The following is a 16500-nucleotide window of genomic DNA, read 5'->3' on the forward strand; positions in this document are numbered from 1 at the left end:
ATCTGAAGGTGGGCTTGGAATTAGAAGAATCAAAGACGCTAATTCTATCGGGGTGCTCAAGCTAATCTGGAAGCTTATCTCTAAGCAGAAAAGCATCTGGGTCAACTGGGTCCATTCGGGTTTGCTCAGACATAACACTCTTTGGACTGCCTTTGCTTAGTCCTTTGTCCACCCCCCTTCCCCGACTGTCCCCTGGCATAGACTTGTCTGGTTTAAAGGGCTTATCCCCCGTCAAAGCTTCACGGTATGGCGTTGCCTAACCGGATGCCTCCCCACCCAAGCCTTTCTCATCCATTGCCAGATCCCCATCAATCCTTCCTACTGCCTTTGCCCTTTGAGTACTGAGGATATTAAATTCTGGAACTCTGTCCTTTCCAAGTGTTGGCCTTCCGGAAGGGCCATTCCCCCTTTGATAGAGAATGTATTTGGGTTGACATGTCCTTCTCCGGTTCGACCATTTGTGACATTATAGGAAAACTTGCTTTTTATGCTGCCATTAGCCACCTCTGGTTGGAGCGCAACATCCGTAGATGGACCCCAAAATCTTGATCCCCGGATCAGATTTGGAAAGATATCTCCTCTGATGTTGCCTCCAAAGCCCACACCCTTCACTCCCTCCATAACTGCCCAGTTCCTAATTCCCTCAGAAACTCCCACATCATCACCTCTTGGAACCTCCAGGTTATCCTCCCCCAGCCCCCTTGACTGCCCAAGCCTTCTTCTTTTGGTTCTGTCTTGGTTGGTGCCTTCTAAAGTCTTGGTTTGGTCTGGTTTTGTTTTGATGTATTTGTAGTTTGGATTTTTCTTGAGCTCCTCGTTTGGTTGCTCTTTGTTGGCTTTTGCCTCCTACCCCACCCCCGCTTTCCCTTGTATATTCTTCCCCTCTTGGTAATGAATTATTTATTCATCCAAAAAAAAAAAACTCTATTGATCCAAATATAGATCAACAAGTTAATGGTAACTATCTGATGGATCAATGTTGGCCGATACATATCCCCAATAGCCACTAGTCATGACCCAGTCCCCATTACAGTAACTATCACTTCTACATTATTACAAAAGTGCAACTGGACTCTAATAATAGTAAAAATTACTAATAATTAATAAGACACTATTAACGGAATTCCATCAATAAATACTAATAAAACCTAACCTAACTATATTCTAAGACTTATCTCTGTGAGGTACCCATTTACTAGCGAGGACCCCAGTTTCACCTGATACCATCTTGATAATGTCAAATCAAAATTCAAAATATTATCCTAAGAATTATGGCTCCAATGTTTCATCATATAAATTTAAGTCAATACACATCAATCAGAGTGCATCTTTAACTCATAACACCAAAATATACACATCTTATTGTGAAACGATACAGTAACTGTTTTTGCCATTCCAATTCTCACAAATTTGTAACTTTCAGTTCCTTAGATACCCAAAAAAGCATCTCTTGTTACACCAAAATCAAAATACTAGGACAATTAACCCTCAAAAAGTAGTGCATGAAGAGGAAACATTGCATTATGGATTTGGCTTTCACTTTTCTCAGTTTGCTTAATCACCACAGTAGACACAATGCAACTTCGAACAGAATAAATAAAAGCAACTATCATGGAACTATACCAAGAGAAGCAGACAAAATTAAATCAATTTACAAATAAAGCAAAAAATCAATGATGATAATAATAATAATAATAATAATAAAAAAAAATTGGAGATTTTGGATAAGCCTCAAACAAAGTGAAATGTGTATTCTAGAGTATCTACATAGCAAACATTGGTTTTCCTATTGCATGCAATTGCACTCAATTCTTTAGTTCCTGTCCTTTCTCAGAAAAGGGGACTCTAAAAAAAAAAAAAAGATTATTTCGTTGCTGATAATCATTTCTTTATTTAGTGGATAGGAGGATACTCTGAATCAGGATCATGGGAAAGTACTTCTTGATCATTTCTACGAATTACAGCCCCAATGGAATTCCTTTCTATGTATTTTATTTTATTTTTTTGGATAGGCAATAATGATATATTAAAGAAAGAATGAAAAGAAAATACACAGGAAGGAAACCTCTAAGAAGCCACAGGAAAGGGGGAAGAGGTTCCTAGACAAGGCATGACATGCCCCACCAATCAAAAGTAGAAAAATCCAAAAGAATGAGCATCTCACATGGATTACGAACAAAAAAAAGTCTAAAGCCGCATTCCTCCTAACAAGATGATAGAGATCACTATTAATCTCTATCATTGAAGATGGCAAGGAAACTAGATAATCCATAGGCTGATTGTTTTCCCTCCAAACATGCTTAAATTTTTTGCTCCTATGCATAGAAGACATGTGCAGGATTTTATTCTTTAAGCCTGCACATTTCAAGGGCCATCGATTTTCCCATTCAACATACCAATGGCCAGCACGGAATCTGATCCAATGGAAACCTCAAGAATCGCTTTATCAACCCAAAGCTGCTCCCCTTTGAATGGCCAACAACTCCATGGCAAGGACCGATAGCGCATCACCTAACCCCACATAACCAAGAATTGGGCTCCCAATACTCTCTAACCAAACCCCCATAAGCAACTTTATCATCCGAAAGAGACCCATCACAATGGGGGGCAAACATACTAGTTGGGGGGAAGAAACCACGAACAAGCCTTTGGTAATTTAGTAATCTAGCTTACTTGTAGACATGGTTTAAATTATCTCTGATACCGATACGATACCCTCAAATACGTATCTTAAATTTAGCCGACCGATACAGCGACCAATACCGATACTTTAATCCTTAACCTTTAGAATAATTACTGTATCTCCAATACGATATGATACCCTCCGATATGTAATCTTAAATTTAGCCGACCGATATGGAGATCGATACCGATACTTTAATCCTTGCTTGTAGATCCCTATAATCAGAAATATGTTGATTGTGTTGGGGACATGCCTACACTCCTTAGTTGGTTTTGATGATAACAAACATATGAAGGTATTTCACCATTTGTCTTCAAAAATTGTTTTGTAGAGACTTCATATCAAAGATCAAATCTGATGAATGGAAGGCAGTAAAGAACTGATTAAGTATAAAGATCAAGAAAAGAGCGAGAGTATGAAGCCACAAAGCTTGAAAAGGTACTTCAAGGTATCAAGATCTCAATGTGTCAGAAACCGAAGGATGAAGATTTCAAAAATTAAAGACTTGGAGTTATTCCAAACATCAAGCAATGCAAGGTCAACAAGAAGAAACCAAAAGACCATTTGCAAGAAGAATAGAAGATCTTTAATTTTAGATCAATGTAATAGTGCACAGACCACACGCACCTTACTGTATGAACATTCATAGGAATTTGCACAAGTACATCATCACTATCATAGAATGACCCTAGGTGATACCCAATGACCAAATCTTAAGACCCAAAGTGTGTCGGTTATGCCAAGCCATGACAATTGCTGAGAAAACAGCAAGTTTCATAATCTAAGGCAATTTTGCCATTTCAAATGAAAGTATCATGTAACGACCCAAATCCAAGTAGGGTAAAGGACAACACACACCCAAGCATCCACCCTTAAGGTCACATATATTCATATAACAAACTAACAAAATCCTGGATCACACATAAACAAAGTGGAAGCATTACTTTACAGATCATTTACATACACTGGTGGCTACAAGTCTTACTGCTTTGTACATAATAAAAAGATTTAATTCACGCAATTATTCAGTCATATACTAGAATATACAACCGTTCCATCATCCATTTTACTGTTCACACAAACAAAAACTAAAAGCACATAGTCTTCAAAATAGATCTCAAAGATTCTAATATCCTAATCATGATTCTCAACACACAGCTCCTGAAGCCGTGAATACCTCCTCTCCAATCTCTTCATCTGTAAAATATCAACTTATATGGTGTGAGCTTACGCTCAATGAGGTATACATGATCTTATACACACAAGCATTCAAAAGAACAATAAATGGAATAGAGAAATAAATGACAAATCATAGAATTATTTCCTTAATTAGACTGGGTCTTGCCCATTAAATGAACTACCAGAGTGCACAACTTTTGAGGGTGGTAGTCGACTTCATACATTCCTACACATTGGAGCCCAACATTATAAAGATGCTCTACTTCCATGTGTCCAGGTACCGTAGCCTTGGGAAAGGACCCCTCATTTATATAAACATCATAATAGACGTGCTCTACTCCCATATGTCTAGGCACCGTAACTGGGGCAGGACCCCTTGTCTATTCTCTTTCTCTTTTAAGACCCTCATCCAGTACATAAACCCCCTACTAGATAGGCGTGGTAGCCACTAAGATATTTAACACAATTTCACTAACCATGCATACACACTTTTCTTCTTATATATTTACTTCCTTTCTTTCTTCCTCTGTCTTTCTGTTTTCATACATCACTCACATATAACATGATATATGAAATCATACCATTCCATTAATCATCACAAAGCTCATAAAATATTTGTTGCACAATCATTAGTCATAAGCATAATATCACTTTATACATGCATTTCATAATATATAGCATTTATCTTTTATGTCTTGTTGTGTTAAGCATTCCATTTAATAGAAACTTGATAACATATTTGCTGTCACTAATAAAAATCATACGACATTCATTCATTTCCACCATATAGCATATACAGTATAGTTAATTTACATGGTAATGATTTCCCTCACCTTCTTCTTCTTCTTCTTCTTCTAACTCCACAACTTAGCAAAAAGAGCCAATAGACTCAATTGAGTCTAGATTTTACTTAGGCTAAAACAATAATCCATAAGCTAACTACTTATCTATCAACTAAACATCCTTTCATTAATTAATTCTAACTAATTAAATTACTAACCACACTTTACCTTAAGTCAAATCCAGCCCATGGCCACCACCACCTTCCAACCATGTGGTTGTCCCAACCTTGCCACCACCTATTTAAGCATGCACGTAGTGGCTATGCCATGTCGCCACACTTGGCCCAATTTGGTGCTGCCACCCATAACCCCATTAATTCCTAATCACTCTATATTTCAATTAATGATAATTAGCCTTAACTAATTATGATTTACCACTAATCATGTCACCTCATGCTTCACTATTCACGTGAATACATTAATCCAAATAAATAATATACTTAATTATTATAAAATCATATAAATAATAATAGAATAAGTAATGTCTCACCTTATAATAATATAATAATCATGACATATAAGTGGGATATTACATATTAGAAGATTTCTTCTTTAAAGTTGTAGAGCATCGAATAGTGAATACAGCGCAACTTGAATCATCTCAATCCGAGTTCGGACGAGAAAGATATGACTATTTTTGTAGTCTTTCTAAACTAGCCAAAAACCAGTGGCCCACCGGGTATTACCGGTTCTTGTCAGGCCTTGAGTGGAAGAAAGCCAACAGGTAATTGTCGGATTGTACTAGTACCTACCGGAACCCTCCCAATAAGTTATCCGGCTAACCCGATGTCCACCGGATGATTTTAAAAGCTCCAAAGGCTAGTTTGACTTCTCGAATGGCTATATTTGCCCAACAATAACATCAACCGAAAGTTACGGTACCTACCAGTAGTTACTAGTAGAGGAAAATATGTGTTCGTTTCAGCCCCATTTTGAGACTATTACTTATGCCCATAAAAGCCCACACTCCTCGCCTTTGAATACACAACAAACATCATCTTTAAGACTTTTAATCTTCAAATCAAGTGAAGAAAAAGAGATCAAGAGTATTCAACTCAAAGTCATTCAAGTGATCTCAAGCATTGCACTCCACCCTCTCTTCAAGTCATCATCATCAAGAGAAGTGATCAAGGAAGTTCATCAAGGTACATTCATTCTTGTCATGGCATATTATACGCACACCACACGAGGTAACATCTACCCTCTTTATTGTTATTGAAAGTTGTATTAGCCCAAGATTTGGCTTAACTCTAGGATTGGGCATTTTTAGTATACAAAAGTGCTAGGTTGCATTTAGGTTTCTGTAGGATCCTCTCATTCTTAAGAGATTGTAAAGACCATCTCATCCTTGGAATAAATTGTACAGATCCTCTTATCCTAAAGAAATTGTATAACGTCCCTCTCTACTTGTGAGATTTGAAAGGTCGCTCTCTGCCTGTAAAGCAGATTTTGTAAAGTACCCTCTTATCCCCAAAAAAAAGAGTTGGAAAGATGATTCAACCCCACATACTATACTAAAAGTGAAGATCTAGTAGATACCTCTCAAGGTGATCTTGTGAGGAGTGGACTAGATTTAGATTCAGTTAAAACACTATAAAATTTATGTCTCGTTATTGTGTTTAACTTTTATATTCCGCATTTACTTTTACAATTACACATTTTGAGGCTTAAAAGCGAAAAAGTTTAAATCCATTAGTGATAACCTATTCAACCCCCCCCCCTAGTTTATCCAACAAATTGAATGGGTTATTCGTACCTTTCAAAGGAATGGTAGCACATCTTAAAAGCACGTCTCCTTTAATTACTGCCACAAGCTGGTATCTAAATCTGAATTTATTTAGAAAATTCTAAAATTCCTATCTGCCCAAATATGTAAATAGTTGAGCAAAAGGATAATTTCACAATAGATCCAATATTACCATTTCCACCTAAAAAATACCGGACCCAGATAGCAGCATCAACTACTCTATTGGGAGGCCTTCCATCTTGATTGCACAAAGAGTATATATCCTTCCAAATCATGGAAGTAAAACTGCAATCGAAGAAAATGTGGTCACAATTTTCCATACCTGCCCAACAGAAAATGCCTTGTAGGAAGGGCATCCACTAGGCATCTCCAAATAGTAAAAGAATGCCTAGGGATAATATCAGTAAACCCAATAGCTTCATGCCAAAATTACCTAAGCAGCCCTTCCCCGAATAATCTCCCATTCTGATTTGGATGTAAAGGATCCCAAGGAATTGGCTGTCCAAACTACAAGGTTATCATCACTTGGATTGAGGTGCTTCACATTTGGTAATTCCCCCTATTACAATCCCAGAAACCTGTAACCAAATTAGAGAAAGAGAAGAAGAAAAGAAGAGAGAAGAGAATAGAGAGGCGAGATTGAGATTCTCCCAAAAGAGGGGAATAACCTACGATCAGACCAAAATAGTCTAATTGCAGATTATACCCTTAATATATATATATATATATATATTAAGGGTATATATATTTCAGAAATAAAAACAGGTACAAAAATACCACTGAACTCACGCTAGTCAGCCCTAACACAGACACAGGGATCGATCGGACATAATTGCCCCTATTACCCCTATCACTGATTGAGCCTAATGCCTCAATCTTAACACTGCCCCTCAAGCTGGAGCATATACATCACCCATGCTCAGCTTGGTACAACCATTACGAAAACTATGAGCAAATAGAGACTTAGTGAACATGTTAGCCAACTAATCTGAGGAAGGAACAAAAGGAGTCTCGACTAGCTTCTTTAGAAGAGCATCACGAACAAAGTGGTAGTCCACTTCAATGTGCTTGGACCTCTTATGGAAGACCTGGTCAATAGCAATGTAAACAGCAACTTGGTTGTCATAGTACATCTTCATAGGCTTAGTTACTGGAAACCCCAACTCCAAAAGTAACAATCGTAACCACATCAACTCAGCAGTGGTGTGAGCCATAGCTCTGTATTCTGCTTCAGCACTAGACCGGGCAATAGAGCCTGCTTCTTACTTTGCCATGTTCAGATTACCTCCAACAAATGTGCAATACCCTGGAGTTGACCTACAATCACTAGCAGAGCCAGCCCAATCAGCATCAGAGTAGCCAACAAGATCCATATGCCAATTAGGACGATAGATCAGCCCTTTACTAGGAGCACCCTTTAAATAGCGAAGAACACGAACAGCTGCATCCAAATGTGCTTTCTGAGGTGATTGCATGAACTAACCAAGGACCCTAACAGCATTAGAGATGCCAGGTCATGTGACTGAAAGATATATCAACTTGCCAACTAAACTCCTGTACTGATGCACATCCTGGAGAGGTTCAACATCACTAACAAAAACTTTTGGTGAGGGTCCATAGGGATATCTACAGGCCTGGATGCAAGCATAACAATATCAGATAAAAGGTCCAAGTGTCCAACACATACTTCCTTTGAGATAAATTAATCCCCTTCTTACATCAAATCACTTCAATCCTGAGGAAATAGTGAAGCTGATCTAAGTCTTTGGTCTGAAAGTGCTGTTGCAGGCAGTTCTTCACATCAGAAATTCTTGTCTCATCATTACCAGTGAGAATAATATCATCCACATAAACTACCAAGACAACCAACTTATTGCCTCTGTGACGAACAAAAACAGAGTGATCAGAAAAACATTGAAAAAATCCACAAGTTACCATAGTAGTGCTAAACTTGTCAAACCATGCCCGAGGGGATTGTTTAAGTCCATAAATAGCCTTGTGTAAACGACACACATGACCTCTATGCTCCCCCTGAACAACATAACCAGGAGGATGCTCCATGTACACCTCTTCCTGTAGATCACCATATAAAAAAGCATTTTTGATGTCCAACTGAAACAAAGGCCAATCAAAGTTGACAGCAAGAGAAATAAGTAGGCAAACAGAGTTTAGCCTAGCAACCGGTGTGAAGGTCTCAAAATAATCGACCCTATACGTCTGAGTATAACCCTTGGCATCCAGACGTGCTTTCAACAACTCAACAGAGTCATCAGAATGATACTTAATGGTGTAAACCCAATGACACTTCACCAAGTCTTTACCCGGAGGTAAATCTACCAGACTCCAGGTAGCATGATTCAAGAGAGCATCCATTTCTACATCCATGGCAGCTTTCCACCCAGGGATATGCAAGGCGTCAACATGAGACCGGGGAATGGTGTTAGTAGAAAAAGACAAGGCAAGACCATGGATAGTGATGGGAGATGAGACCAGGAAACAAAGTTATCAATGGGATACACGGCCAAAGATTTTTGTGTGCAAGTTCGTGTACCTTTACGTTGAGTAATTAGTAAGTCATCAATGATAGGAGGGATAGGAGCTTCACTAAAGGAAGCCTGCAATGGAGGAAGCGAATCATCTGGAGTATTGGTATCGGCACAAGGTTGTCCAAGCTTCTTCTTGCGCTGATAAACCTGTAGAGGAGGTGTGTCGCTGGCACTATGAACATTAGGAAAAGGAATGAGAGACGGAATGGGAGGAGTTGGAGAGTTCCACTCCATCCCAAACGGGGACGCCTGAGGAGAAAAAAATGATGTGCCTTAAAAAAAGGGCACATCGGCACTAACAAAATTTCGGTGAGTAACTAGACCATAGCACTTGTACCCTTTCTGAATACGTGAATAACCTAAAAAAAGGCATTTAATGGACCAAAGATATAATTTATCGGACAGTGCATGCAAATTATGAACAAAACACACACAACCAAAGACCCAAGGAGGACCTGAAAAACTTGGCAAATTAGGGAACACAATAGAAAAAGGAGACCGATCGGAAAGAACCGAGGAAGGCATGCAATTAATCAAGTGGCAGGTAGTTAAATCCCCATCACACCAAAAAAATTTTGGAACATGCATATGTATCATAATAGCTTGTGCTACCTCGAGAAGGTGCCAATTTTTACGCTCAGCTACCCCATTTTGCTGGGGGTAAAAGCACAACTAGTTTGGTGTGTCATCCCACGGTTAACACAAAAAACAAAAATCTCATTTTGGGTATACTCTAAAGCATTATCAGACCGAAAAATCTTAATTAAGATGCCAAACTGAGTTTTTATTTCATTATAAAAAATCTGAAATACAGATAGAAATTCAGATCGATCCTTTAATAGATACAGCCATGTAAGACGAGAATGATCATCCACAAAGGTCACAAAATATCGAAATCCAAATTTATTGCAGACTCAGCAAGGACTCCAAACATCAGAATGTACTAAAGAAAATAAAGATGGACTACGAGACACTGAGCGAGATGGGAAGGACACACAGTGATGCTTTCCCAACTCACAGACTTCACACTCTAACTTGAGCACAGACTTAAAACAAGGAAATAAAATTTTCAACCTAGAAAAATACAACTATCCTAAACGACAGTGCCATTGGAAAGGAGTCACATCCCCAACAGTAATAGCAGCAGAATAGGCATGAGTGCCACAGTTGAGATAATATAAATCATCTTTTTTATGCCATCCACCAATCGTCTTCCTCGTGTGAAAATCCTGAAAAACACAATAAGAAGGAAAGATAACTATTGACCAATTTAATGACCTGGTTAACTGACTTACAGAGAGGAGACTTAATGGACATTGGGGAACATGTAACACACTGGACAAATTAAGGGAGGATGTAGGTGAGATAGTACTATGACCTAACACCGGCATTGAAGCACTGTTTGCCAGAACAACAGATGTAGAGTTGGTACTAGGAGAAAATGACTTAAATAGGGATGACTTACCAGTCATATGAGCAGAGGCACCTGAATCAATTATCCAGGGAGTAGAAGTAGTGGTAAGAAGGGTTGAGGTACCTGCATGAGCCAAGGTAGCAGCAGATGTAGACGCACCATTGGATGTATTAGAGGATGCCTCAAGAGTCTACAAACGCCTTAGTAGTTGATTAATGTCATCACGTAGACTAGTAGACAAATCTCCTGAGGAAGTTTTCGGTTTAGTATCAGTGGGAGACACTGTGTCAGTACCATCGTCTAACACTGCATGATTGGCTAATTGGGTTGCCCGCTCTGGCTTACCATGCTTTTCCCAACAAGTCTCTATAGTATGGTTGGACTTCCCACAGTAAGTACACTGGCGAGAAGACCTATCAGGTGGTTGTCCATTAAAACCTCGACTAGCAGACACATAACCTCCCCCACGACCGCAACCACGTCCACGGTTGGCAAGGAAGGTTGAATTGTCTTTGGAGTACTGATCAGGTTTGGTGGAAGATGTAATACGCTGAAGTCTTGAATAAGTATCATTCAGTGTAGGGACGGTATCGCCAGCAAGTAAATGGCACTTCACTGCCTTCAAGTCATTATTCAAGCCAGCCAGAAATTTAGAGACAAAAAATTCATTACGTTAAGCCTTCAATTTGTCAATATCTGTAGTCAAAGACTGGAAGACATTGATTTCATCAACCATTCCCTTGAAAGCACTGTAATATTCTGGAAGAGACTTGTCAGATTGACGAAATTGGAACTTCTCATAAATATCATAGATGCGAGTCATATTCTTTTCCAGAGAATATGTTTCCTTCAAATCATTCCATACACCTTTTGCAGTAGTGTGGAACATGACATTGGCAGCGGCATCTGGTTCTATACTATTCCACAACCAGATTAAGATCAAGGAATTTTCCTTCATCCATTCATTATAGCCTTTATCATCAGACAGAGGAGGGTCAGAGGCAGTATACTAAAGTTTATCTTTGGCCATAAGATAAACCTTCACAGACTGAGCCCAAAGTAGGTAATTCGAACTTCCTTTTGAGCTTGATGGAGGTAATCTGGACATTCACATTGTCCGAAGAAGTAGTAGTAGCAGGGGTAGTAGTTTTGGTTTCATCCATGAGTGACAAAAAAAAAAAAGAGAACAGATAGGGTCGCAGAGAGAACAAAGAATAACACACCGGAATCACAGTAACTATTAGCGACCCCGCTAGAGTCGAGTTGGGCAGAAGAGATGGTGGCTACGATCCAACGTCTTCAAACTTCAGTTCAGCAGTAGCATATCACAATCCATAGACAAAAAAAAATCACTTCATGTGATTTAATCCATAGTAAATGCAGCAGTAGGCGGCTGCATACCAGAAGAGTTCAGCGGAAGAACGAGATCAGCAGAGAATGAATCTGAAAAACCAAGGCTTGATCATAGAGGCTCTGATACCATGTTAAAATCCCAGAAACCTGTAACCAAACCAGAGAAAGAAGAAGAGAAAGAGAAGAAGAAAAGAAGAGAGAAGAGAAGAGAAGAGAGTGGTGAGATCGAGATTCTCCCAAAAGAGGGGAATAATCTGCAATCAAACTAGAATAGTCTAATCCCAGGTTATACCCTTAATATATATATATATATATATATATATTTCAGAAATAAAAATAGGTACAAAAATACCCCTGAACTCACACTATTCAGCCCTAACACAGAAACAGGGATAGATGGGACATAATTGCCCCTATCGCTGATTGAGCCTAACGCCTTAATCTTAACACCCCCCAAGCTTCAATTAGATCAAAAGAGCATAAAGGCCCATGATGCTACTCACCAGTTCTCAACATTTCCTCCACTAAAGTCGTCCAGTTGGAGCCATTATTGTGCCTGATTCTCTCCCCATACATCTTAATTAAAACACCTTGAGGGTGCCATCTATCAAGCCAAAACTTGAAGATCTCCCATTCCCGATGAGGAGCTGGACATATGGTTCCACATTAACCCTGCACTTTAGAATTTTCCTCCAAACACACGAACAGTTTTGAAGAGCTTTCACTGTCCAAATTGAGTCCCTACTTACATTATCTCTATTACTAATCCTTGGTGTACTTTGGTGTTCCTAGCTGTCCGTCCTTTTTGTTTGATCCCCGGTGTGGAAATACATGCAAAAGTAAAAACTCCTCCATAGACTGGCTTATTTTGCATACCACATCATCTTCATACAGACTGCTCTTATTTACATACATGCTTCAAAATTGCTTGATATTACGCCAGATAGAGATATTTCCTTAATTATCCCTCCTTTTCCTTTCTATCCGCATTCATGTGAAACCCCGTTTACTGATAAGGACAAACTTCCCATCAAAGAAGTATGGAATGAAGTTATGAAGTACAGATTGTACAATAAATGCAACAGAACTATATCATATTCATAAAAAGAGGAATTTATGCACAGGATCCTCTGGTTGCCCATATTTTTTTGTCCAATTTTCAATAAACTTTCCTACAATATTTCATTTAAAAGTTAAAAATAGAAAAGTAAATAAAGGGCACAGAAGAAATGAGGTATCACTTAATCTTCTGATATATTTAAACAGGTAGTATACAGAGAAAATTAGTCAGATCCATTCTGATACCAAGCAATTTGCATGAAATTAAAGGATATGTTACACATGCTGGGCAAGAATACTGGCTAAATTCATTTGAGGAATAAAAAGCTTTGGTTTCACATCTATTTAACTGAACACTAAACAAAGGGAAACGTATGCAACAATGCACTTGCATGGATTCAAGAGTTCTCGGTTTGGAAGAAACCTAGCCATCTTAACAGTATATAATTTAGGCCTATTAAACAACTTACTTGAAGGGTCAACATGAGCCCATGGCTGTGCTAGTTTTGCTTTGTCAGGTGAAAATTTAGATAATTTAACCAGACCAAATCCTGCAACCTTCAACTGCCCTCCACTATCCAGCAAAATATTTCTGGCACCTTACCAAAATATCAAATAGTAAAAAACAGTACATTACACCAACAAGAAAGTAAAATTTTATCTAGAACATCTGTACTTGTTGAAATTGAGAAACTCTTGTATTTGGTTGTCTTACTTTGGCTTTAAATCACAATGAATAATTGGGTCAGGCTTGCATTCATGAAGACAGTTCATGCCCCTGAATAAAAACAAAACAACCTCCTAAGATAACAATGAAAAACAAAAAATCCATTGAGATCACACAATCAAGAGAAAAATTAAGGTAGCATGAAGATATTCGGAAGGGAGAAAACCATCGAAGCAACATATATGGGGAGGGAGATAATGACTTTGTTGTATATTTTTGGATCCAAGACTCAACTTGCCTAGCAATATCAAGAGAAAATCTTAGAGCTTTAGAGGGAGAAAGACGTCCTTTCTTTTGAAGATAGCTTCCCAGGTCCCCCTGTAAACCCCACATAAGATAGATTCATCAGATAATGATTTAAGCTCGAAGTAAAATATACAGTCAATCCATTAATAATGAGACAAGTCAATTACCACTCAGACTGTAAAAATTGCATCAAAACAGAGGCAGGACACTTGATCAAATATTTCTGAACAATGTATTACAGCTGAAAAATCCATTGTTGAGATTATAGTCTTGGTGATGTCTAGCATATGTGGTGACAGTTAACAAGTCATTGTGATGTTTAGCATAAGTGGTTATGTTTAAGTACTAAGTTTGTACAAGGTTTTTCAATGTCTTTTTGTAATTAATGATGAATCTTATAAGTTATTAGTCAATTTTATTATTGTAAATATTATAAGAAAGAAGAAAAAGAGGAGGAGAAAGAGAGAGAGGAGATAGATGTGTAACCAGTTGGGAGTTACAACTTGGGTATTGTAACAGTTGGAAGTTAGGATATTACGGTTAGAGAGGAAGAAGATGAAGAGAAGAGAGGTAGGGAGAAGGAGAGAAGTTGAGAGAAGAGAGTAATAAAAAGGAGCAAAACGTGAGTGAGTTCTTTCCTCATCTCCACTATATTAGATTCAAATAATACTTTAGGGAATTACATTTTCCTCCCTGAGGGACGTGAAAGAGAAATAAAAGAAAATACATATAAGGACAACTTAACATAAGACAGTTCATAAAGTACCCCTATTACATACATTCTAATACTCCCCCTCAAGCTGGAGAATAAATGTCATACATTCCCAGCTTGCATAAGAGGATACTGAACTGGCGAGGAATGATTCCGTTGGTGAAGATGTCTGCCAGTTGATCACCTATCCTCAGAAATGGTGTGCAGATATTACCGAAATTAATCTTCTCTTTGATGAAATTCCAGTCTACTTCAATGTGCTTTGTCCTATCATGTTGAACTGGGTTGTGAGCAATGTTTATGGCTGTTTTGTTATCACAGTAGAGTCTCATAGGTCCTTTAGTGTCATACCCCAACTTGAGAACCAACAAATGCAGCCAAGTGAATTCACAAACTACATAAGTCATTGCCCTATACTCAGCCTCTATATTGGATCTAACTACAGCTAGTTGTTTCTTACTTCTCCATGTGACCAATTTACCATCCACGAATGTGCAATAACCAGATGTAGATCTCCTATCAGAAATGGATCCAACCCAATCAGCATCAGAATAGCCTTCTATCCTCAAGTGATTGTTCCTGGCATACAAAATCCTTTTCCTGAAGAAGACTTCAAGTATCTGAGGATACGGTACACAGCATCCAAGTGCCCACTCTTGGGTGCATGCATAAACTGATTCATTACTCCCACTACATAAGAAATGTCTGGGGGAGTTAGAGACAGATAAATCAGCTTTCCCACTAGCCTCTGGTATTTCCCTGCATCAACAAGGAAAGGGTCACAATCTTCTCCTAGCTTATGATTCTGCTTAATAGGAGAACTTCCCGGTTTACAACCCAACATTCCTGTTTCTTTCAACAGGTCTAGAACAAATTTTCTTTGGCATACGTTGATTCCCTTCTTAGACCTTGATACTTCAATAACCAAGAAATATTTCAAGTGTCCTAGATCCTTGATCTCAAACTGTTTAGCCAAATAAGTTTTCAATCTAGTTATCTCCTCATTGTCATCTCCAGTTACAACAATATCATTAACATACACAATCAATGTTGTGATGGTGCCACATTACCTCTCCTGGTAAATAATGTGTGGTCAACTTAACTCTTAAAAATATCCATTTTTTAAAATGGCCTGTCTGAACCTCTCAAACCAAGCCTTTGGTGACTGCTTTAGACCATAAAGTACCTTATTTAGGAGACACACCTTACTATTAGCTGCCGGAAACTAGAAGCCAGGAGGGGACTGTATATACACTTCCTCCTCTAAATCTCCATAAAGGAAGGCATTCTTCAAATCCAACTGACACAAGGGTCAATGTCTGTTTGCTGTCTCAGATAAAAGAACTCTTATAGAGTTATGTTTGGCGACAGGAGCAAAAGTCTCTTAATAATCAAATCCATACACCTGACTGTACCCTTTGGCCACCAATCTCACCTTGTACCTCTCAATAACACTATATGATCGGTACTTGATCGTATAGACCCATCTACATCCTACTGGGATTCTCCCCCCAGGAAGGTCAATCAGTTTCAACGTATAATTCTTCTCAAGAGCCATTATTTCCTCTTATATGGCTAGTTTCTACTTAGGGTCTGACATAGCCTCAATAACAGTTTTGGAAATGGAAGCAAAAGAAAGAGCAGCTGTAAAAGCAACACCTGTAGTAGAGAGCATCATAAGAAACAAACTGGGCTATAAGATTAGTACAAGCTCTCTTACCCTTATAAACAGCAATAGGGAGGACCAACTCCGAATGAGGAGAGGAGGTGTTACCTGACTGAGGAAGGGGAAGCTCAGGATGTGGATCCAAAGAGGACATTTGGTAGGTCTTCTTTGTCCTTGTGTACACAATATCAGGTGTCTTCTCTGTACAAGGCTCATCCACAGTATCAACAGATGCTGATGAGGTGCAAAGTAAGGCATAGACTCAAGGAAAGTGACATCTTTAGAAAGAAATCGCCTGCGAGATGAAGGGTGGTAACACGTGTAGC

General features: G+C 38.6%; 1 protein-coding gene across 2 annotated transcripts in view; it reads right to left on the bottom strand.

Annotated features, from left to right (window-relative positions):
* LOC122091326 (integrin-linked protein kinase 1-like) overlaps positions 1 to 16500 on the bottom strand; it is a 119221-nt gene that overhangs the window by 48568 nt on the left and 54153 nt on the right. For both annotated transcript variants that reach the window (XM_042661195.1, XM_042661194.1), the window contains 3 exons: positions 13789 to 13868; positions 13539 to 13601; positions 13294 to 13415 (listed from right to left, as the gene is read on the bottom strand). In XM_042661195.1, coding sequence (XP_042517129.1) covers positions 13294 to 13415; positions 13539 to 13601; positions 13789 to 13868 — 265 coding nt within the window. The remainder of the gene's footprint in view (positions 1 to 13293; positions 13416 to 13538; positions 13602 to 13788; positions 13869 to 16500) is intronic.

Source organism: Macadamia integrifolia, chromosome 10 (assembly GCF_013358625.1).
Source record: "Macadamia integrifolia cultivar HAES 741 chromosome 10, SCU_Mint_v3, whole genome shotgun sequence".
NCBI lineage: Eukaryota > Viridiplantae > Streptophyta > Magnoliopsida > Proteales > Proteaceae > Macadamia > Macadamia integrifolia.